The 22329-nt window shown below is 39.1% G+C and overlaps 2 protein-coding genes across 15 annotated transcripts in view; one reads left to right on the top strand and one right to left on the bottom strand.

Moving 5' to 3' along the window:
* Positions 1-9197, top strand: part of Scyl3 (SCY1 like pseudokinase 3) — a 28844-nt gene extending 19647 nt beyond the window's left edge. For 3 of the 4 annotated variants that reach the window (XM_028864419.2, XM_028864415.2, XM_028864417.2), the window contains 6 exons: positions 672-811; positions 2349-2530; positions 3574-3745; positions 6131-6292; positions 7327-8006; positions 8809-9197. In XM_028864419.2, coding sequence (XP_028720252.1) covers positions 672-811; positions 2349-2530; positions 3574-3745; positions 6131-6292; positions 7327-8006; positions 8809-8868 — 1396 coding nt within the window. In that variant the 3' untranslated portion in view covers positions 8869-9197. The remainder of the gene's footprint in view (positions 1-671; positions 812-2348; positions 2531-3573; positions 3746-6130; positions 6293-7326; positions 8007-8808) is intronic. The other variant, XM_037211317.1, reaches the window with a different exon arrangement.
* Positions 9198-9304: 107 nt separating this feature from the next.
* C15H1orf112 (chromosome 15 C1orf112 homolog) overlaps positions 9305-22329 on the bottom strand; it is a 42926-nt gene continuing 29901 nt past the window's right edge. For 2 of the 11 annotated variants that reach the window (XM_037211315.1, XM_037211316.1), the window contains 8 exons: positions 21723-21908; positions 19206-19328; positions 17257-17352; positions 15092-15205; positions 13238-13342; positions 12642-12722; positions 10962-11081; positions 9305-9805 (listed from right to left, as the gene is read on the bottom strand). In XM_037211315.1, coding sequence (XP_037067210.1) covers positions 9608-9805; positions 10962-11081; positions 12642-12722; positions 13238-13342; positions 15092-15205; positions 17257-17352; positions 19206-19328; positions 21723-21908 — 1023 coding nt within the window. In that variant the 3' untranslated portion in view covers positions 9305-9607. Of the gene's footprint in view, positions 9806-10961; positions 11082-12641; positions 12723-13237; positions 13343-15091; positions 15206-15376; positions 15574-17256; positions 17353-19205; positions 19329-19701; positions 19801-21722; positions 21909-22329 lie in introns of those variants that run through there. The other 9 variants (XM_037211312.1, XM_028864414.2, XM_037211313.1 and 6 more) reach the window with 9 other exon arrangements.

The raw sequence follows: 22329 nt of genomic DNA, 5'->3' as shown, positions 1-22329 counted from the left end.
AGTGAACACACAAAGGTAAGACCCGCTGTGATTGGTGTAGCAAGTGGCAAGCACTGGAATCCTGCTGGAGGGCAGACTCCAAAACAAGGACAGGTAAGAGGTGGCCCTCGAATAGCAAGGCAAAGTATTGTAGGTAGTGGACTTCTTGCCTTGAAGCCACGGAGGGAGTGAAGGTAACCTAACCATGGGATAGCTAGAGCTCTCTTTACTGATCATTCTGTTTGGAGGCAGACTTAGGTCACATGAGGCTTGTGTTGATTAGTATATAGTGGTTCAGTCAACAGGTAAGAAGGTGATGTAAGAGCATTGATAGACCAGTGAAGGAGACACTGAGATAAGAAAGATACAAAAGATAAAGCTGGGAGGTTTATAGGCTGAGGAAAGAACCTGTAGGGAGTGGAGGGAGCACTTACAATTGCAGGAAAGCTGGAGACTGAGCAAGTGGGTGGGAGAGGAGGAGGATGGTAGAGCAGTGGCCAAGGACGGCCATGTATTAACACTAAGCATGTAACAAGCAAAAGTAAAAGAGCAAACAGCTAGTAGCAGTTAGACAGAAGCAGCAGATGGCTAGCAGAACACCATCAAGTCAGGTGATTAGCACATCTAGCAGAGAACAGAGGACACATCACCAGATTGGAGGCCAACAGCATCTCTTCTTCGTCTGTCCTCAGATTTCTGCTGGACAGAGTGAGCTGCTTGTCAGAAGAATTAATAGCTTCAAGATTGGTGCCTCTCTTGCTTAACCAGTTGGTGTTTGCTGAGCCAGTGGCTGTTAAGAGTTTTCTTCCCTATCTCCTTGGCCCTAAAAAAGGTGAATTTTTTCTAGTGTTATTTGTTATTAAGGAGTTTGGCAATTATTAGTCCATTTTTTTGAGTGGGGTACATTGCAGTATTCTAAAGTTAATGTTGGCACAGAACAGCTACTCCTCCCTAATATGATAGCTTGAATTCCAACTCAGGTACCAAAGCCCATGGGCAAATATGGAACATTTTACATCTTCCTAGAGTCATATTTACTGCCGTAAGGGGTTACACACACACACACACACACACACACACACACACACAAATGTAGTGTGGTGCATATATGAACTTAATGGGTTAAGGCATAGGTTTTCAGGTTATCTTTTCAGTGATCCTTAGGCCTGTGCTTCCTAAGTTACTGAAAGCAACCCATGTTGTATTTTTAGTAAAAAGGTTAAAAATCTCCAAGGTCACTTTATTTCTTGGAACTGTGGGTTTTTGAAACATTAAAAGATTTATAAGATGATAGTCTTTAGATGGTAACACATCAGATTAGAGAATGCATTTTTAATATACTAAAGAATTTAGAGTTAGGCTGGGTCCTGCTTTAAGAATTCATTTTCTTTTTTTTTTTTTTGGGGGGGGGGTTTGAGACAGGGTTTCTCTGTGTAGCTTTGCGCCTTTCCTGGAACTTGCTTTGGAGACCAGGCTGGCCTCGAACTCACAGAGATCCGCCTGCCTCTGCCTCCCGAGTGCTGGGATTAAAGGCGTGCGCCACCACCGCCCGGCTTTATATAATTTTTTTTCATTTTTTTTTTCTTTTGATTTTTCAAGACAGGGTTTCTCTGTGTAGCTTTGCGCCTTTTCCTGGAACTCACTTGGTAGTCCAGGCTGGCCTCGAACTCACAGAGATCCGCCTGCCTCTGCTTCCCGAGTGCTGGGATTAAAGGCGCGTGCCACCACGGCCCAAGAATTCATTTTCTTAATTAATTTTTTTTAATTTAGTTTTATGAGTGTTTTACATACATGTACGCATGTGCCTTACATGCATGCCTGGTCCCTATGGAAGACACAAGAGGGCACTGGATCCCCTGAAACTGGAGTTAGGAATGGTTGTAAGCCACCATGAGTCCTGGGACCTGAACCTGGGTCCTCTGCAATCGCCATTGTTCTTAACCAAAGAGCCATCTCTTCTACTCGCCCCCAGAGTTCATTTTCTTAAATGGTGCCATTCTAATAGATACTATGGGTAGTTATTTCAGTTTAGACTTGCACTTTATCTCTGGATTGAACATATTTACTTTAGTTTTGAATTTTCCCTTATAGCTTTCCATCCTCACTGTGGATTTGAGGGAGAACCCATGAATCACCTCAGTGCTCTTTAAAGATCATACTTGACCCACTAACCAGGAACAGACAGGATGCAGAGAGCACTTGAGACAGTAAAGCCTTCAAGTAATTTTGAATCCACATTTCTTTAGCTTGGGGCTTAAATTGTAGACAAATCCATAAGATATGTGTAAAAATCTGGACTCAGCTGACAAATTATGTTCTTTACCCTTTTCACTGAATGACTGTTGTTTGTGCCCTCTGATTTGGGGTAGAGAATGCAGGAGAGACTCCTTGCTTGCTCTCGCCAGCACTGTTCCAGTCACGGGTGATCCCTGTGCTTCTCCAGCTGTTCGAGGTCCATGAGGAGCATGTGAGGATGGTGTTACTGTCCCACATTGAAGCCTACGTGGAGCACTTCACCCAGGAACAGCTGAAGAAAGTCATCTTGCCACAGGTCAGGACCAAGCTGGCAGTGGGAGGATGAGAGTGCACAGAGTCCTGCCACTTCAGGGAATGAAGGAGGGACAAGGTTTTCAGATAACGCTCACAAAGCCTTGAGACAGCAGCTGAGTTTCAAAGTTGCTAGAATATAAAGGGGTGAAACTGTATTTTCATTCCAGTCTTCTTGGCAAATTAACTAACATAGATGTTTAGTCTTAATCTGTGAGCAACTATGATCCTGACTATGATCCTGTTTGCTAATCTTGGAGATAAATGAATGACAAGACAAAAAACAAGCCTAAGCAGACCCATGGCCCTTCACTAGCATTTGTGAAATGAAAATTACATTATGGTAATCGCCAAGGAGAGAACATGAGATTGTTATCAGTGATTTTCAACCTGTTTACCCACCATAGGAAATGTTAGGATTTGCTCAACCAAGGTTTGTAATCATTTTTTATGCCATAAATTATCAGAGCTGGGTGTGGTAGTGCACACCTTTAATCCCAGCACTCAGGAGGCAGTGGCATGCAGATCTCAGAGTTCAAGGCTAGCCTAGTGTACAGACCAAGTTCCTGGACAGCTATGGCTGTTACACAGAGAAACCATCTCAAAAAAAATAAAAAAATAAAAATTATCACAGTGGCATGGATCAAAATAACAAAAATTTATCAGGAGCTCTGGAGACCTAAAGTGTGAAATCAAGGTGCAGCTGCTTCTGAGGGCCTGCATGCAAGCCTTGATACTCCCAGAAGCAGTACTCAGTGTATGTTGTTGGGCAGCTGTTTCAGGCAGTCCACACCCATTTTCATGGAGCCTTTGCTCTGGGGCTGGTTCATAATTTGGCTATTTAGAAGTCGGGAGGTAGGGGTGGCAAGCCATGATATATTGGGAGGGCAAAGTATTGTTTCTTTCCCATAGTTAGTTGGAAAACTGCTGACTCAGAAATGTTCCGGAAAATATCATTTAAGGAAGTATTATGGCTGCAGACCAGTTGCTCCTTTCCAGGAGAGAAAGATAGTGGTTGTCTATACTCATCACCAGTTCTGCTCCTAGGTATTACTGGGCCTTCGTGATACCAGCAATTCCATTGTGGCAATTACTCTTCGTAGCCTGGCGGTGCTGGTATCTCTGCTTGGACCAGAAGTGGTTGTGGGAGGAGAAAGAACCAAGATCTTTAAGCGCACTGCTCCAAGTTTTACCAAAACTAGTGACCTTTCCCCTGAAGGTAAGATTAAACATTATTTTATTAGGTTTTATGATGATGATACAGGTTTTATGTTGAGGTCAAGAAACATGAGGAAAGTTATGTTTCCCTTTTCAAATTCCTCATAGTGGGTACAAAGTGACCTTTAATGGTTCAGTAAGAATCCTTTTTTTGTAAGCCCACAAAGGGACACAGATTTTTTTTTACATACTTAACATATGTGTTTTTTATAAGATTATATTTAATGATGCTGTGCACAAGTCTAAAGCTTATTTTCATGTATTGCATATTAAAGATGTGTTTCCAAGCCAATACATAAAAACCTACCTCACTTTTACACCTAATATTTCCCTGAATCCAATTCAATTATCTATAGCCATAGCCGTTGTATCCACTGCTAGATTTTTGACCAGTGTATAAACTGTAGTACCATAAATACCCATACACATGCATCTTTCTTATGTGGGATTCCACTGCTATAAGATAGTCTCAGGAGACTATGTGGGCCAGAGGGTATATTTGAATTTTAGTTGGGACTATTAAAGACTGTTGTTCTTTTTAATACTTAAGTTCTTTTGACTTTGTTGGACTTTGGGTAAAAGCTGTTTTTGTGTACTTCAGGAAATCTCTGATTTTGGTTTGTTCCTACTGTACTCTATGTGGGAGGCAGAACGAGAATTTTATATCAACAATGTCATTGCCTTTTTGCTACTTTGTATGACCTTGAATATTGAATATGACCATGATTTCATTACAAAATTCTGGTCTCTCTCATGCAGTTCTTTGGCTTGTAGTGCTAGGCCCTGAGGGCTGAGGGTGAAGAAGAGAGAGGTGCTATAGAGAGCTGAAGCCTTATAATGACAGTTGACTCCCCTTACCCTAGCTTTAAGGTAGGGGAAATATTCAGCTGTAATTTTACTAAATCTTTCTGATCAATATCCAGTCTTGAATATAAGCTTTCTGGTAAACTGTTAAAGACAGCTACTTTCCTCATTCAAGGTCAAATATCCATAGCATAAGTTATTTTAATTATTTTCAATATGTAGTTTTGTAGTATTAAGTCATTAATATTGTTTGTTCGGCTTGTACTCTTACTAGTCTTTTATTCTTAAAAGGAAGTTAGAATCTAGGTCTTAGATTTTAAGGACTGTAACTTACCAAGGTTTCCTAAAGATTTTATCTATGTAATGCTTCATAGTTCTGTCCCATCACCACGAATTCAGTGGACCCAATCTTATCAAATGCCCCCTGGGTACCTGCCCCGAGGAGATTTCTCCCAGAGTCGGGAAGATGCTTAAAATCAGCGGGATTCTAATCTGAGGGATATCAAATGAATCTGCATACACCACGCTTTCAGTCCATTCACTTTATTGTTCTAAGTTAATTCCCTGATCTCTTTGCTGTTCTTTCTTTGTTGTCTAAGTCTACAGTGTCTTTTCACCTCTCATCCTTCCCTTCCCTAACAGGAGACTCCTTGCAATACTGAGAAAAGTTTCAAAAACTTCAAGGTCATAGCACATTCCTAGAATAGATGATAAGGAGCAGAGCCATTACCATGATAATGCAAGGTTCCAAGGTCTCAGGAGGGGGCGCAGTGCCCAATGCAACAAACTCTGAGACATAGCTTTTTATTAACAGACTTAGCAAGTGAAGAATTGGCAGGCTTTTCTTAGGGTGTTTTTGTGTTAGTATCCTTGGTGAGACACCTGCAACTCCGACCTTGTAAAGTTTTAAACTTATGATGTATTTACAAAGGCCTTTAGTATAGTTTGAACTTGCTCTGATGTAAAAATGAGCTAAATGCATGCAGTTTGTGTTAGACTGCGGAATGATTATTATTTTCTGTATTAGTCCGAGCAGAAGGAACAAAGCAAACTTTAAGGGTCTACAGTTTCATGGGACAATGGATCTGGCTATGAAGCATATCCTAGTATATTTTCCATATATCAAAATTAGACAGCTAAATGAAAAGCCATCTTCCTGATCATCCACAGATATATGTGCCCATATGACAGAGATGTAATTATGAGATTACATATATACATTTTGTGAAATGCATGGGTAATGGGAAGCTATTATTGCACAAGAAGTTTACAACAAGAAACAGCCAATTCATTCAAAAGGCAGTAACTCCAAAATGCCCTGGGTGGTTTCCCTTGGTTCTGATAGGTTGACCTTCTGAACATTAGTTGTCTTATGCTGTATACTCCCACGGCCTTTTGCTACCAGCGGCTCTCAATACAACCTGTCTTAAACCTTCAGAGACAGGCAACCCATTTAATAATTGGTTTTGGTCAAATATTTGATGTTCTTTTATCAGTGCTACAGAGACCCATTTCCCTTGACTGCTGCTCACCAATCAAATGCTAGATCAGTAAGCCTATCCTCTTCCTTCCCTTTCTTCAGGTTCTCCCATGCATGTTGTCTGCAACCAGCAGAGTCAGATCTCACAAGTCTTGGAGAATCCCTCTTCTAACGCATTCCCTAAATGGCTGTTTTCTGGCAACATGCCCATCAACAGCAAGAAGCACATACAGGAAGAGGGTTACAGTACTCTTTTACAAACAGGTAAGAATTTTAACTGAGTTTCCCGTTGCTCCGATCTATTCCTGAGAATATTAAGCTTAAATTTTGAAAATCAAGTGCACTTTGGAGTTCCTGTATGCTTCTCTTTTTACCTCTCCAAACTATTGGTTATATACCTAACCTTTCCACATAATGAGTTAACATTACTTGAATTCATTTTTTATCAGATACTTTGGTATTTTTATGTCTTCTGCATCATAATGTACCAAAAATGAGTTCTGAAGATATAGTGAAAAATGTGTGTAAATAAGTTTGGGGAAGTGGTAGCAGAGTAAGCCTAGATTTCTTAGCACTTTGATAACATTTGAGAAAATCTGTTTCAGACTTATTTGGGGGCCGGAAAGATGGCTCAGCAGTTCAAAGGACAAATTACTCTTGCAAGAGACACAAGTTTGGTTCCCAGCACTGGCCTCTAACTCCAGCTCCAGGACATCCAATGCTTCTGGCCTCTGTGGGCACTGCACTCACCTGTGTATACCACCCCCACACAGATAAACACATATTTAACAATGAATCTTTGAAAAAAATAAAATGGGCTGGGAAGATGGCTCAGGAAGTAAAAGCACTTGTGAAAAGCTAATAATCAAGTTCAATTTCGGGAACCCACATAAAGTAGAACCAAATGCATGATTGTCCTTTGCCTCCATACCTGCACTATGGCATTCATGCACCCAGAATGTGTGTGGGGCGGGGAGACCGACCCCCACAGTGAATAATTTTTTAAAACTTACTTGAGCACACATTTTTAGATGTAATTACAACCTCAAGGGTAAGACTGCATCTGTACTTATTTACAGAGACTTATGCCAATGAGTGTTTGGATATTTAGTCAAAGGTCTAACGATTAGTTATTTGTGACATGCCACGTTTCAAGTTACATGTATTTGGAGATTTTATATGGCATCTTTGTTTGCCTAACTTTTGCTAGTGTGCATGGATATTTCTAAATAATTAGACCTCTACTTATTTGCTTGCTCTTAACATTTTATGAGACTAATTCTTGCATGTGCCTATAGGTGATCAGTTTTCTCATTCTATTAAACTCCCTATGAATGGAATCTCAGATGTGAAAAACACTTCAGAGGACAATGGAAACTTCCCAGCAGGTTCTAGTAGTAAGCCTGAGGAGTGGCCTGACTGGAGTGAGCCTGAGGAACCTGAGCACCAAACTGCCACTATTCAGATACGGCCCCAAGAACCCTGTGATGTAGCAGAGTCCCGGCACACGAATCTGAACACAGAGGAGTCCTGGGACGACTGTGAGTCTAGCTTTGGTACTGAAGTAAACACAGTGGCTGGAGCCTCTGCTGCCATGTCTGTTACCTCAGGGGAGCAGAAGCCTACTGCAGCTTTGCTTCCTCTCACTCAGGAGTCTAAGCCTTTGAAATCTAGTCCTTCTTCAAAGACCAGTCATATACAGCGTGGGGAAGTCAAACCACTAGATGGAGCCCAAGAACGACCACTTAAGGTTCGGTCAGAACTTGGTTTAGGAGAAGAGTTTACCATACAAGTCAAAAAGAAGCCAGTACAAGATCCTGAGTTGGACTGGTTTGCAGATATGATCCCAGAAATTAAGCCTTCGGGTACTTTGCTTATTTTCCCTGAACTGAGGACAGAAGTGATGGTCCCTGACAAGGATAACATCTCACCAGTGATGCAGTTTTCCTCAAAATTTGCTGCAACAGAAATGACTGAGGTGAGTTTATTCTTTGTACCAAATGTGCTAGTCAGGGTTTCCTTGCATGTCCTAGTTAACAATAAACAAGTAGTTTTCTCATGAAGGTATTATACACAGCTGGTTAAAATGATCAAATTAAACCTAGAATCAACAATGCCAGTTCCTAGAAATGGTTTATTTTATGGTGCTGAAAAAAAAAAGAACAAACAGGACTAATCCCTCAGACATGTCCAACCTATTGACATGACACAGTATTGTCATCTACAAAGTTCCTAGTTCAAAACTATTCAAAAAGTTAAATTAACCAAACTAAAATCTTGGGGTTGGAGAGATGACTCTGTGGTTAACAGTACTGGCTATTCTTCTAGAGTACCCAGGTTTGATTCCCAGCACCCTCATGATGCTTCATAACTGTCTGCCACTCCTATTCCAGGAAATTCAATCACTCTCTGACCTCTACAGGCACCAGGCACACAAGTGGTACATAGAAATACATACACATCAAATAAAAATAAATCTTTAAAAGAAATCTCATTTTAAATCTTTGTGTTGTGCCTTGTGTATGGCTGTCCTTGGCCATGCCTGGCCTGCGCATGAGTAACTCCTTGACTTGGGAAAAGAATCTGACCGATTTTACTGGACTGCAGTTTCTTTCCACTGGGTATGGAATGTAACATTACAACCAACGCAATCTCGCTTTAACTTTGGTTAGTTTTATCTTATTATGAAGCAGTCTCTTCTGACATTATAAACAAATGGGTTATTTTTGAATGCTTGGTATATATAATTTGCCTCAGATAGCTGGTGTGTTCTGTTGCAGGGAGAGGCAGAAGGCTGGGAAGAAGGAGAAGAGCTGAGCTGGGAAGATAACAACTGGTGACTATGAGGAAGAGCTTAAACTTCAGGAATAATTCTAAAAGAAAAGAAGTAATACCTCAGAGCAAGCTGCATGGATGTAAAACCCCAAAGCAGCCTGTGTTCCCCGTACCAGAAGCTCTTTTTGCAGTCTGTGCCAACTCAAGCTGAGACCAACCTCCAGTTGCTGACTAAGCCCTAGGTGGCAGAAAGCTCAGTGCCGGATTCTAGGAAGAAGAGCCTGTGTGCACTTGACCGAGGCCAGTTCCCATGCAAAGTAAGTAGCTAAGAAGTGCTTTTTCCAGGACAGTTCTGGAAGTAAAGAAAATAAAAAATTCAAGCTGGTGAGCTTAATTTTGTGCCATTTCTTTAAAAGTAAAAGAGTAAAAAGCTCTATTGTGAAATAATAACTTACTGAAAAAAAGATTCTAGCTGTAAATTATAACTTCAAACTGCTAAGGTTCTTTAAGCAGCTTATTTATTTGTTTACAGTTTATCATCTGAGTAAAAGAAGGTCCCTCCTTTGGACCTGGGCAGTTACTGTTTCACCTGTATTACACTGTACCAAAGTTCTCAATGAGAAATATTCCCCCATCTTGTTCTCTATGTCAAATAAAGATTATTTTCACATTTATAAAAGTTTTATATGTGCAATGAAAATGTACAAACATAATTTACATTCATAATTTCATTTACAAAACAGCCAGGCAAGGCAGCTGATGAAGACTCAGTCAAACCCAGTTCTGTCGACTAAGAGAGTCCGTTCATATACCCTCAGGTACACAGCATTTTAGCTTCTCAATCTTTTCTTGCAGTGCCTCCAGTTCCACTACCAGCCAGTCTGGAGCGGGGGCCTGCTGGAGTAACATCTCCGTTGTCTCCAAAGCCCCTGCTGCTGCTTGAAATGCTAACCTGTACTCTTCTTCGAAGGGCAACTCATGCCGGGCTCTTTTTGTACAAGGCTGGAAAATAAGGAAAGAATGAAACCAGTAATGCCATAATACTCATTCTAGAAATAATTCAAGAGAAATTGTAATCCTGGCATCACAAAGGGTGCCCTCCCCATCATAATACCTAATCCTAATTGTGTGTGGCAGTCCAGGAGAACTCTCCTATGCTAGGTCCCCAGTGACAAATGCTGTCTTGCCCAACAACTATCAATGAGTATTCTTTAAAAACACCATTAAGAGAAATAAAATGTGATTTTCCTAATATTAAGTTTGTAAATGATGAGAACTAGTTTTCAACATGCTTTTGGGGCCAGCTGAGGAAAAACTAAGGCTCAACACATCTTACACAGGGAGGAGCAAGAGGGACTGAGACCCAGACATATCTAATAATCAGTTTTCCAAAGGAGTGTCACAATTTAAATTCACAGGGCTTATGAACATAACTGACTTATATTGAACTTTATATATTTCAGGCTTACAGCTACATCTTAAAAGAAAAAAAAAACAAACAAAAGAACAAATTACTGTTGCCTGAAATTCCAAATTATATTATACTTGTGTTAAAAACACAATTTTGAATTATATAGTAGTGTCAAATTTCTGCCATTCAATAGGTACATGTAATATTAGAGAAAGGTAATTATGAGGCTGGCTTGATGAGGAGACGAGATGAACTAAATGTGCTGATTGATATCTGTGAGTCAGAAAATGCATTTATGTCATCATTGGTACAATATGTAACTTCCAATAATAAAGAGTATATTTGGTATAATGTTTGCAACTATTTTTTTGTAGTTCTTGCCTGTGTTGGTAACACTTCAGGAAAAATGTATGGTTTTGTTTTTGATGTGCAACTACCATAAAAATGGGAATTTTTTTTTTTTTTTTTTTTTTAATTTGGTTTTTCGAGACAGGGTTTCTCTGCGTAGTTTTGCGCCTTTCCTGGAGCTCACTTGGTAGTCCAGGCTGGCCTCGAACTCACAGAGATCCGCCTGCCTCTGCCTCCCGAGTGCTGGGATTAAAGGCGTGCGCCACCACCACCCGGCAAAAATGGGAATTTTATGTGTCTAGATTGTACTTGATATTCAGCATGAAGACAAGAATCAAAGAGTAATGGGGCAGACGTTCCATTGTTTGACCACTAACCATACTGAAAAGCAGCCCATACCTGTAGAGCCAACCCATTTGCTTCTCCTACAGTCACCTTAGCAGTGGGTTCCCAGAAAGTGCCTTTCTCCTGTTTCACATGGTCCACTATGGCAGCTTCAGTTTCATCTACAAGTCCTGTCTGTCAAAGATCATCAAAAACCACTGACACATTAGCATTCTCATACCACTTGGTATCTAGTGAGATTTAGAAGAAGAAACTGACTACTTTATGTACTTGTCTATAAGTGCTGAGTGTTCATTCTGGCTAAACCTGTGACCAGGCAAATTCTAGTTAGGTAGACTTAACTTTTAGTATAACCTGAACACAGTCCCCTTAGAACAATGTTCCCACCCTTCCTAATGCTGCCAACTTTAATACAGTGCCTCATGTTGTGGTGACCCCTCAACCACAAAATTATTTCATTGCTACTTCATTAACTATAATTTTGCTACTGTTATGAATCACAATGTAAATATCTGATATGCAGGATATGTGATACATAACCCTGTATTGGGAGGGTTTTGACCCACAGGTTAAGAACCAGAGTGTTGTTAGCGTGCCTTAGAAGGTTCTTCACTACAGAAGAATTGGGAATTGTCTCTCCAACTAAAGTATGCTAACATTCAACTTATTATACAGGCTGTGATGCTAGTAAAACAGTTACTTTTACACATGTACTAACTGTAACACATATACATATTTATGTTTAGTAACAACTCAAGTAAGTAATTTATAAAATACAGAACCCAGTTAAATATGTACTTAAGTATAATTTACATTTCCTAGTATTCTAAGTCTCTGGTTTGATAGGTATGCTTATTAGTACATCAATTACCCCTTACATCATAATACCAGAGTATATATTGGATCCCTATACTTAAAAGCTTTTGACTGTACTCAACTGTAGAAACACCACTTTACATACCCTTAATTCTAGCACTCAGGAGGCAGAGGCAGGAGGATCTCTGAGATCAAAGCCAGCCAGGGCTACACAGTGAGATCCTATCTACAAAAATAAAGTCTGTCTCTGTATATTAGAAACAATTCTGAAATCATACTAAAACATGGTAAAAACCATAATGCTAGGACTTATAATCATGTGTACTCAATTATAATCAGCAATGTTAGAGATCCATACTTTTTCATCTTGTTGCCAAGGTTATTTATGCTATTATATCTTATGGGTACAGTGACTTAAAGTCATTTACTTCTCTGATATACACTCTTAACTGATTCATACAAGTTGTGGTTCCCTTTACATTTATACAAAAATGCTTCAGATTTCTTTCATAAACAATCAGATACTTGTGGGGACAGGCACCAAGTATGATCACATACCATCCCTGAGGTAATTTTATATACTATTTCTGGTAATTTTATGCATGAAATAAGGATTCACTGCAAGGTATTTTCTATGTTTTTTCCTCATGTTGGTGGCTCAAAAAGTTTCAGATTTTGGAGTACTCTGGATTAGGTATGCTTACTTACCCTATTTGTATTAGCACTGTGCAGAACACTAAATAGTTTAAGGCTGGGGTTGTAGCTCAGTAGAGTAAAGCACTTGTCTAGCACATGCAAAGCCCTGGTTCAAACCCCAGTACTAAAAGAAAATATTGAAGCTAAGGTAATTATAAGTAGACAATTCAAAAATATATGATAAAGAATAAAACATGGACTTGATACATAAGTAATAAATACCTTCTCCAAAAAGGCTACAACTTTGTTCTTGATTTCTTCAGAATTGAGACACTGTGGAACTATCTCCTCGTGATTTGTTCCCTATTAAAATATCAGTAAACAAGACAGATCACTTATAGTTCAGCTACCTGTGGAGCCAAGGAGTTTTTAAACTACCTTAACTGAAAACTCATTTTAAAGGAAAGTAGTACCCAAGGTTCTCAGTGTTCTGCAGAGCCTTATGTAATTTTGGCCTCTCTACACAGGGTGCTGCAAGGTTTAATTACTTGAGTCACTCTTGAACCGAAGGCATGACTGTACAGAAATGGGTCAGAGCAGAAGCAATTCCAAAGGAGAAGTTCCCCCAGTACTGCTGAAGGCAGTGTCTTAGGCAGGCAGTTGATTCCAAATGCTTAATCCTTGCTAATCAGAGAACCTTGGGAAAAGGCACCTCATTTCTTTAGACCTTATAATGAGGCTTTGTAAACATATGATTAATATCTCCTCAGCAGAAAATTTTACAACTGAGAAACATAAGTAGCTCAATATTTTTTAAATGTTTTAGAATATTAGAAATATTAAAATGCACAGAGATCAATATGATAAACTGGGCTTACCTCAGCAAACTGAGTAAATGCCTCCAACGTATGTTGCTCTAGCAGCCAATTCTTGTTGGCTAGCAGTAAAGCAAAAATACAAGACAGGTTGGGCAGCACTTTGTCCTACAAAAAGAACCAAACCTTGTTGGAGAAAAAACATCTTCAATACAGGATACTGTCAACTTCTGGGACACATTATGTTCTCTATTCCTTGCTCAAATCCTTCTAATAACTTCTAATATCCTCCAGCATAAAACCAGATGTTTACAAGATCAGCAAAGTATCACCACCCAATGCTATACTAGACGCCCTGAGTAATCAGACATGTTCCTGTCTATGAGGCTTTGCACTTGTTCTCTATACCCTGCTCAGAAGTCTTCCAGAGAAAACATAGCTTTCTCCTTCCCTTTCAGATTTATACTTACCTGTCACCCTAGTAAGGGCTTACTTTTCTTGTCCCCATTCAGAACTACCCCTCATATTGTGCCCCCCCCACCTTTCTTCTGCTTTACTTTCTCCCATAGCACTCACCACCACTTACTACACTACATATATCAAGACTTTGTTGTCAACTGCTTCAGCGAACTGAGACTGCGGTTAAGTTATTATACCCCCAGCATGTACTTATTTGAACCTGTCTTACAGCTATGAGTGCTGCATATGTTCATGAATATCCCATCTCTTCAGGACCTGCCCTTACCCAGCCAGGTCTATAAAGTACTGCTATGCTGACAACAAAGCATTTGATGTATGGGTTCTGCAGCCAAGCAGCACCTAGATCTGCAGGACCAAAACAGCACTCTAGAATAAACTTATTTTATAATAAAGAGTACATGTCTGTAATCTCAGCATTCTGGAGGCTAAAACAGGATTGCAAATTTGAAACTACCCTGGCCTACATATTGAGGCCATTTCCAAAAAAAGGATGACAGCTCAAATGTAAGTTGGTATTTCTGTCAAAAAAGAAAGAAGCTGCCACCATATATATTTATCTCATGAAACACAAGTTTACATGATGGAAACAGATGAATTTGTGTCATTTTCTTGTGAAGAAGTAAAAGAAAATTTGTGGAATTCAACTTTGTTTCAAGGATTTTTATCAATATGTACTGAAATACAGTCCATCTTGCACCTTGAAAAGGTTCTCACCAGAGAGCATTTTATAATCTCTTTGAAGGTAAAACAAAGCCAAGAATCTAGAAACACTGGGATTTTATTACAATAGTAAGAAAAAGCTCCCAGTTTAAGAGAATCTAATTTTGTCAGAAGGTCTTAAAATTTGGTAGTAGTCTTTCCCCAGGCCACCAGAATATAATTCTGGAAGCAAAATACGCACTTGTCAGCTACACATATTTTACAATATTGTTAAAATACTGTCTCTAAAAATCAATGCTGTTTCATGAATCTACCTGCATAATAACTAATTACCAATTTCCTCACTGGACACTATTGCCTATATAAGACATGAGTGCTTTCTTCCTTCAGATACCAGGACACAACAGACTATCTCAGAACACAGTAGGCAACTTGATAAATTCTTTAAATGCCAACTCATATTTTTTTTTTTTTAAGAAAATGACTTAAAATGTACTCTATTTTGACAACGACCCTTCCTTATCAGGAAGTATTTCTTTTTCCACAACTTTGTTAGTAAATGCACAAGATTTTAGAAATCAAAAACCTATACTCAGTGTGGTTCACACCACAGTTCCAGCACTTAAGGAGGCTGAAGCAAGGGACCTGTCTCAGGCTAGGCTAGAGTGTGGGACTCTTGTCTCAAAAACAACCAAACAAAAATCAAAAGCTTAAAATTTCCCCAGTTAGTACAGAGATCACTTTTAGATTTTGTATTTTTGTTAAAGAGTGGATTACCTGGATAGCCTGAGGTATAAAAAATCTGCCCAGAGAAGATATGAAATCCAGCGCTGCCAGAGAGACATGGTCAGGAGGCTCTAATTTAAGTAACGAGGTCAGTAAAGTTACTACCTGATGAGGTAAAAACACAGAGCAGTTGTAAGAAGAGCTGCTACCAAGGTGTAGTTGTGTGGGGAAGGGAAAGAAGACAAAATTCAAACAGCGTGTCTACAAAGCCTCAACTGTGGAAGCTGAGGAAGAACATCAGGTAAAAGAGTATTTCTTCTCACCATAGTCTCTTACCTCCAACTCATGTGCTTCGCTAATAAGCAATCAGAATTTTGTGTGCTGGTTAACTGCCCAGGAAATAGCCAAAGTTAGGAGTCCTGGTGGTGTGCTGAACTTCTGCATTCATACAGTACTTTAAAAGGCACTGTCAGCAGCTAGCAATGAGGTTACAGAACACTGCCACCATGAACTTAAGGGTGATCCTCTGTTTCCTTGAAAAAAATAAGACTGTTTTCAAAGACTGGTACTGCTGAATTCCTTCTTTGGACCCCAGCTTATCTGACTGAGCATAGAGACAAATTTATATTACCATCTGTGTACCAAAAATGTGTGCCAACTAAGCATTCTGCATTTTCAATTCTACTGAAAGAAGTTCATTATTTAAAGCAACGATTTGCAAACTTGTTCTATAAAGAATCCAAACAGTAAATTTAGGCTTCATAGACAACACATTATGTGTTGCATATAAATATAGTTTTGGATATTACATATGACAAATATCATATAAAACTAATATATATTTAACAATCTTTAAAAATGTAAAAAGTTATTCATTGCTCTTAGGTTAAAAATAGTAAAGTGAATTAAATCAGGAGAGCTTAGTCAGTTCCTGATAATGGAAAGGGACAAAAGTGAAATCTACAAAGGACACAAGCCCTATTTGAACAGTATATTCCAAGTGTAGACTTTAGTTGCTTAAAGCTTTTAAAAACCAAGCACTTCTTAAAATTATTCTATTTAATTTTTCAACACGAACCTTAGAAATTTCAGTCAGCAAATTCAAGCATTACTGCATTCAGTATTTGTTTTACCACATTCTTTCTTTACAATAGTCCACATTACACATAATTAATATCTGCTTGCTAAGCTAATTTCTTTATATATACAGTTAACAAGAGTTGCCTGAAACCAAGCTTTACCACTACTTTTAGTTTACTTTGTTCCAGTCCATCATATATGATGACAGATTCTACCTCTTTCATACCCTACTAAATAAGAAATTATTTCTACTGTTTTTGGGGTTTTTTGTTTTTGTTTTTTTTCTGCTTCCTGACCCTGTCCAATATGGACTCATTCCAAAGCTCTCAGTCACTTCAGATAAAAGGAAGGCACTCCCATGTTTTGTTGCCTCAGAAGTACCACCTTAGAGACACTCCAGACAGTAAAGCTGCCTATGCCCAGCCAGGTAGGGCGCAGGGGGGGGGGGGGGGGGGGGGGGGGGGGCGCAGGGGGGCCAAAGAAGAAATACAGCAGAACCAGTTTTTGGAAACAATTTAACTCTTTAAAGGAAACAAAGACATGGCAATGTTGCATAATCTCAAAGCTAGCTGTTGACAGTACCTTTGCAAGTACAATAAATGCAGAGTTCAGCACAACAACAGGACTCCTAATTTGGTTATTTCCTGGGTTGTGCCACACAAAATTCTGACTACGTAGTAGCAAGGCATAAAGCCTAAAGGTGACAGAGAACAGATGGAGGCTGAATCAACAAGAACACTAACAGAAGTCAGAAAGATATTAGGTGAGGACTTTGATGAACACAAGCTGACACATTCAGTTGACAAGGAAAGGATTACAAAGGCTGGAGATGGAGCTCAGTTGGTAGAGTGCACGCCAGGCATGCACAAAGCCCTAGATTCAATTCCTGGCACTGCATACAAACTTGGTGTGGTGCCACATGCTTCTAAAGATAAAGGACAAGAAGTTGAAGGGCATCCTCTGCTACATAATGAGTCGGAGGCCAGTTTGGGCTCCATAAGACAGAGGGAAGGAAAGAAGGACAGACGGGCAGAAGGAAGGAAGAGGAACAAAGGATTAAAGGAGTTACAAATAAGCCAAATAAATCACTGCAGATTCACAAACAAGCAAAGAACCAACTTGGTCGCTGTTATTACCTGACTTATCAGCTGTGGATCTACAGTTTGGATGAAAAATGCCAGTAGTTGAAGTAAAAGGCTAAATGCCTGTTGAACATAGGGTTGACTGATTACCTTGAAAAGAAACAAAGTAATTTTGGTAAGAATTTTCAATTATGTGATGTAAGAGTTAGTTTTTCATCAACATGACATAAGCTAGAGTTATTTGGAAGAACCTCAATTTAAAAAACACCTCACCGGGCGGTGGTGGCGCACGCCTTTAATCCCAGCACTCGGGAGGCAGAGCCAGGCGGATCTCTGTGAGTTCAAGGCCAGCCTGGGCTACCAAGTGAGCTCCAGGAAAGGCGCAAAGCTATGCAGAGAAACCCTTTCTCGAAAAACCAAAAAAACAAAACAAAACAAAACAAAAAACACCTCTATCAGACTGCCTGTAGACAAACTGTAGGGCATTTTCTTGATTAATTATTGATATGTGAGGGCCCAGCTCTATGTGGGCAGTGCCACCCCTGGGCAGGTGGTTCTGGGTGTTCTAAGAAAACAGGTTGAGCAAGCCATAGGAGCAAATCAGTAAACATCACTCCTCCATGGGGTCTGCATTAGTTCCTGCCCCTGACTCTCCTGGATGTAAGATAAAATAAACCCTATTCTCCTCAAGTTGCTTTTGGTCATGGTGTTTTATCACAACAGCGAGCCTAACTAAGATACATGAGAATAGCTACAATAGTATTTTACTAGACATTTATTATATACCAGTCAATCTGTGATTTATAATTACTACCTCACCTATAAGCTTTATAACAACTAAGTGGTAGATAATACCATACCCATTTTATTTTTGTTTTTTGGTGTCCATGTAATAACAAAACAGGGTGAAGAAAGTTATTTGCTCAAGATCACATGGCTAGGAACAGAGGAGCATCATTCAAAAAGATGATTTAAAGGGTCTAATTACCACTGTTGGCCACTGAAAAACTTGTATATCCATTGGTGTTGGTCAAATTCTACCTCTTCATAGTGTTTATGTCATACTGATGTGAGGCACATCCTAGGACAGGGATGCTGAATGGCACTAAGTGCCATGTAAACATCTGTGGCAGCCTCTTGATATCATGACCATAAAAATGGATCATGAAATCTAGTCTTTCTCCAGGGCTAGGTTGTAGCTCAGTGGTAGAGCACACAGGAAGCCCTGGGGTTTGACTTCCAGGAAACCTGAACGTCTAAGAGCCACTATCAGAAAAATAATTTCTATTACTTCCCCAGAGTTTGTGTTTTTCTCTCAGCTTCCACTGGTTGCCAGAGGTCACATGCTCAGTTAGAGAAAACAAACACTGTACTTGAAATGTTGAAATCTTTAAGAAACTTAAGTTTACAACCATATGTAGGGGATTTGTTCTAATTTTAGCCTAATAACCACTTGATTTCCTGGCTTTGCTGGGGAAGAGGAATACAAATTGGCTACATCCTCTCACTAGCCCCTTTCACTTTAAAGTCAACTGACTATCTTGTCACCTCAATTATTTAAAAAAAGCTGTGGTTGCCACTATGGAAGGGTCTAAGATTAATATCACACACTAGAGAAAAACAAAACAAACAACAACACAAAAAATCTGCCTGAAAGGTCCTAAGGACATGGCTCAGTTAGTAAAATGCCTGATGTGCCAGCATGAGGACCTGAGCCCCAGGAGCCACACAAAAAGAGTGGCAGGGCTCATCTGTAACCACAGCACTTTGGGAGGAAAGGGGTAGCAGACGTAGATACACACACACCCAAAAAAATGCATACACTCCTTTATCCCCACACACATATATAACAAATGTCTGAGAGAGAACGCAATTAGGTGAATTCTAATCACAGCTTTGACCTATCGCCTCAAGAAATTAGAAATTTTAATCTATAGGGAGATTGCAATATTCTCTCATCAATATGCTGTAGTTTTCAAAGAAATGATGAGTGGCTTCCTTACTTGTTGAATGTTTACAAAAGCCCAAAGCTGACTCAAAACTTCAGTAACTGTAGTTTGTTGTCTAATATCCAAAGCATCACCAGCAGAATTACATACAGTAAGCAAAGCAGAGAGTGCTGTGTTCTAAAGGGGGAAAAAGAGAAAGTTCCAGTTTACAAATCTCGTCTAAAGGACCAGGGGTCCAATTGTAAACACTGTATCAGTTACAACTGTTCATAACAATCCACATGACTAAGAGATAAAGCCCTCTTTTTCAGCTTTTTAAAACAAATATATATGAAAATTCTAATACAAATTATTAAGATCAGTTTTCCTTGCACATAAAAGCATGTTCTCCTTTTAGATTGAATTTTTCATTTAAAATAGCAACAGTACTGACTTTTACTAGGCTTTTGTCCTGTTTTTCTCTTTTTTTTTCTGTTTTGGTCAGCTTGACAAAAGCTAGAATTATCTGGGAAGAGGAACCTCAATTAAGAGAATGCCTCCATCAGATTACCTGTAAGCAAGTGTGTATGGCATTTTCTTGATTGGTTACTGGTGTGGGAGGGCTCAGCCAACTGGGGTTTTATGCCACCCCATGAACAGGTGATCCTGACTGTGGATGAGAACAGGCTGAGTAAGTGATGGGAAGCAAGCCAGTAAGTGGTGCTCCCCCTTAGCTTCTACTTCAGTTCCTGCCTTGAGTTCCTCCCCTGATGCCCCTTCATAATGGACTCTAAGCTGAAATAAACCCTTTCTTCCCCAAGTTGCTTATGGTCACTGTGTTTGTCACAACAATAAAAACCTAACACATGGTAAGCAAGGTTGGCCTAATTTAAAATATTTATCAAAAGAAAGCTGTATTTTTTTCATCTGTACACACAGCAATCTGCATAGGTTACTAGATTTTTAATTATTTTTGGTGTTTTACCATGAGATGCTACAGAAAACATTACATTTTATACACAAATAAAGTATTTAAGAAATATACCGTCTAGAATCTGAAACAGAAAACAACCTTTTCTGGATTCATTCTCGATTCTACATACAAAAACTCAGATCTCTTTCTGGCTTGTAAAGTCTGGGGGTGGTGTGTATAGAAAGAAGACCATACTAGAATCTAATAATCAGTAACACTGACTTGAATCCTATACTTCAATATCTACACCCATGTTGGAATTGCCTTACACCATCTCTTTCAAAATTAATCTACTTCCCTTTATAAATAAATACATTCAGCAAGTTTTGCACATAGCTTAAGGAATTAATTTTAGAAAATTAGTGCTTCTACCTAATACACCCAAAATATTTTCATTATAAAAAGTGTAATGCATATTGAGAAGTCTACTAAGTTTGCTGAACAATTAGAAACTAGTGCATATTAAATACAAATGACAAACTTAACCCATCCATGATTAGCTATAATAAATAAAATAAAGCCACAAAAGTCTTCTTTGATTTTATGTAAATGTTTTAAACTACCTTAATAATTATGGTCAACTGCCACTTTACAACAGTACAGAAGAACAACTTAGTGTGGAAACATATGCCTTGAGCAACTTCTAATCAAAAATTAAAAGAAAGCTTCCAAGTGCTTGAACGTATACTTTATCCCTGCTAAGTTTTTGTATACTTACCATAGAGGTATTTATTATACTGTGTACTGCCTAGCTAGAATATACATCTATTAAGACTAGGAGGTTTCTTAATTTTGCTTCCTGTTATATCTATCCCCCAATGACTAAAACAAAACGTATTACATAAGAGCACTCAAAGTTTATTTGGTGAGTAAATGAACAAGCAAATGAAGACTGAAGTGGAAAATTCAACTGCAGGTACTGTATCTAGTCCATCTTTAAAAATCATGTATCTTCTACTTACAGATGAATTTTTTGTCTGTCTTATGAGGAAACAATTAAATAGAATGCTACATAAAGGCTCAGAGCAGTTTTCTATAAAATGCCTGTTGTATTTTGTCAAATAAAAGAATCATGTCGCCGGGCGGTGGTGGCGGCGCACGCCTTTAATCCCAGCACTCGGGAGGCAGAGCCAGGCGGATCTCTGTGAGTTCGAGGCCAGCCTGGGCTACCAAGTGAGCTCCAGGAAAGGCGCAAAACTACACAGAGAAACCCTGTCTCGAAAAACCAAAAAAAAAAAAAAAAAAAAAAGAATCATGTCTAAGCTGGCCATAATGGTACACACCTGTCATCTAGCACTAAGGAAGCTAAGATCCTGAGTTCAAAGCTATCCTGGCCTATGCAGTAATAAGATCCTATCTAAGGGGGAGGAAGTGAATCATATCTGCTTCATCCAGATAGGTGCTAACAGAAATAGTAAATGAAGTGCTGTCATGTTTTCCAAATGGGTCTTATCCAAGAGGAAACCTTCCTGCTTAGTTTAATTAATCGATTAAAATTTTCTCAAAGGTCCTTTTATAATGTACATATTGCTATGTTTTGAAAGAGCACATCTCAGAGACTGTAGCTATCAGCTGAAACAGTAATAAGTAAACTGCTGAATTAATCAAAACTATCTCACCAGATAGTCAAGTTCTGCCAAAGTATGACTGCTGCTCAACCATTTTATGCACTGTGCTGTGCATACTCTGATCACTTCACACGCAGCTTCTTTCCTAAGATCAGCAGACAATGACTGGAAGGAAATACACTGCCACAGAGGCAAGTTGTCAGCTTCTTTTGGAGAAAATCTCTGGATAAATTCCACCTGAAATAAGTTGAGAATGAAATGAGCAACTTCAGACTAATGGATGACTGGATATACAAGAAATGAGTATTAACTTCAACACTTATGCCAGGTGTGGTGGTCTATACAACTCCAACATTCAGGAGACAGAGGCATAAGTATCTCTACAAGTTTGAGGTCACCCTAGTCTACATAGTGACCCAGGGCAGCCAGGGTCACATACTGAGATCTTATTTCAACCAACAAAAATTTTTAAAATCTGCTTCATAAATGCACAGTACTGGGTACCAGACCAACATAACATAAATGAACATGATTATTTTTGTTGCTACTGTATTTGTTTCCAAAATGAAAAAACATGCTTAAATGAAGCATGATACAAAATGCACTAAGGAGTGTTAAATAATGTATTCCATTATTATTCACATCAGATATTTTATCT

This window comes from Peromyscus leucopus, chromosome 15, assembly GCF_004664715.2.
Source record: "Peromyscus leucopus breed LL Stock chromosome 15, UCI_PerLeu_2.1, whole genome shotgun sequence".
Classification (NCBI taxonomy): Eukaryota; Metazoa; Chordata; class Mammalia; order Rodentia; family Cricetidae; genus Peromyscus; species Peromyscus leucopus.
Note: the sequence above shows the minus strand (reverse complement) of the source record. Positions and strands in the feature narration are given on the sequence as shown.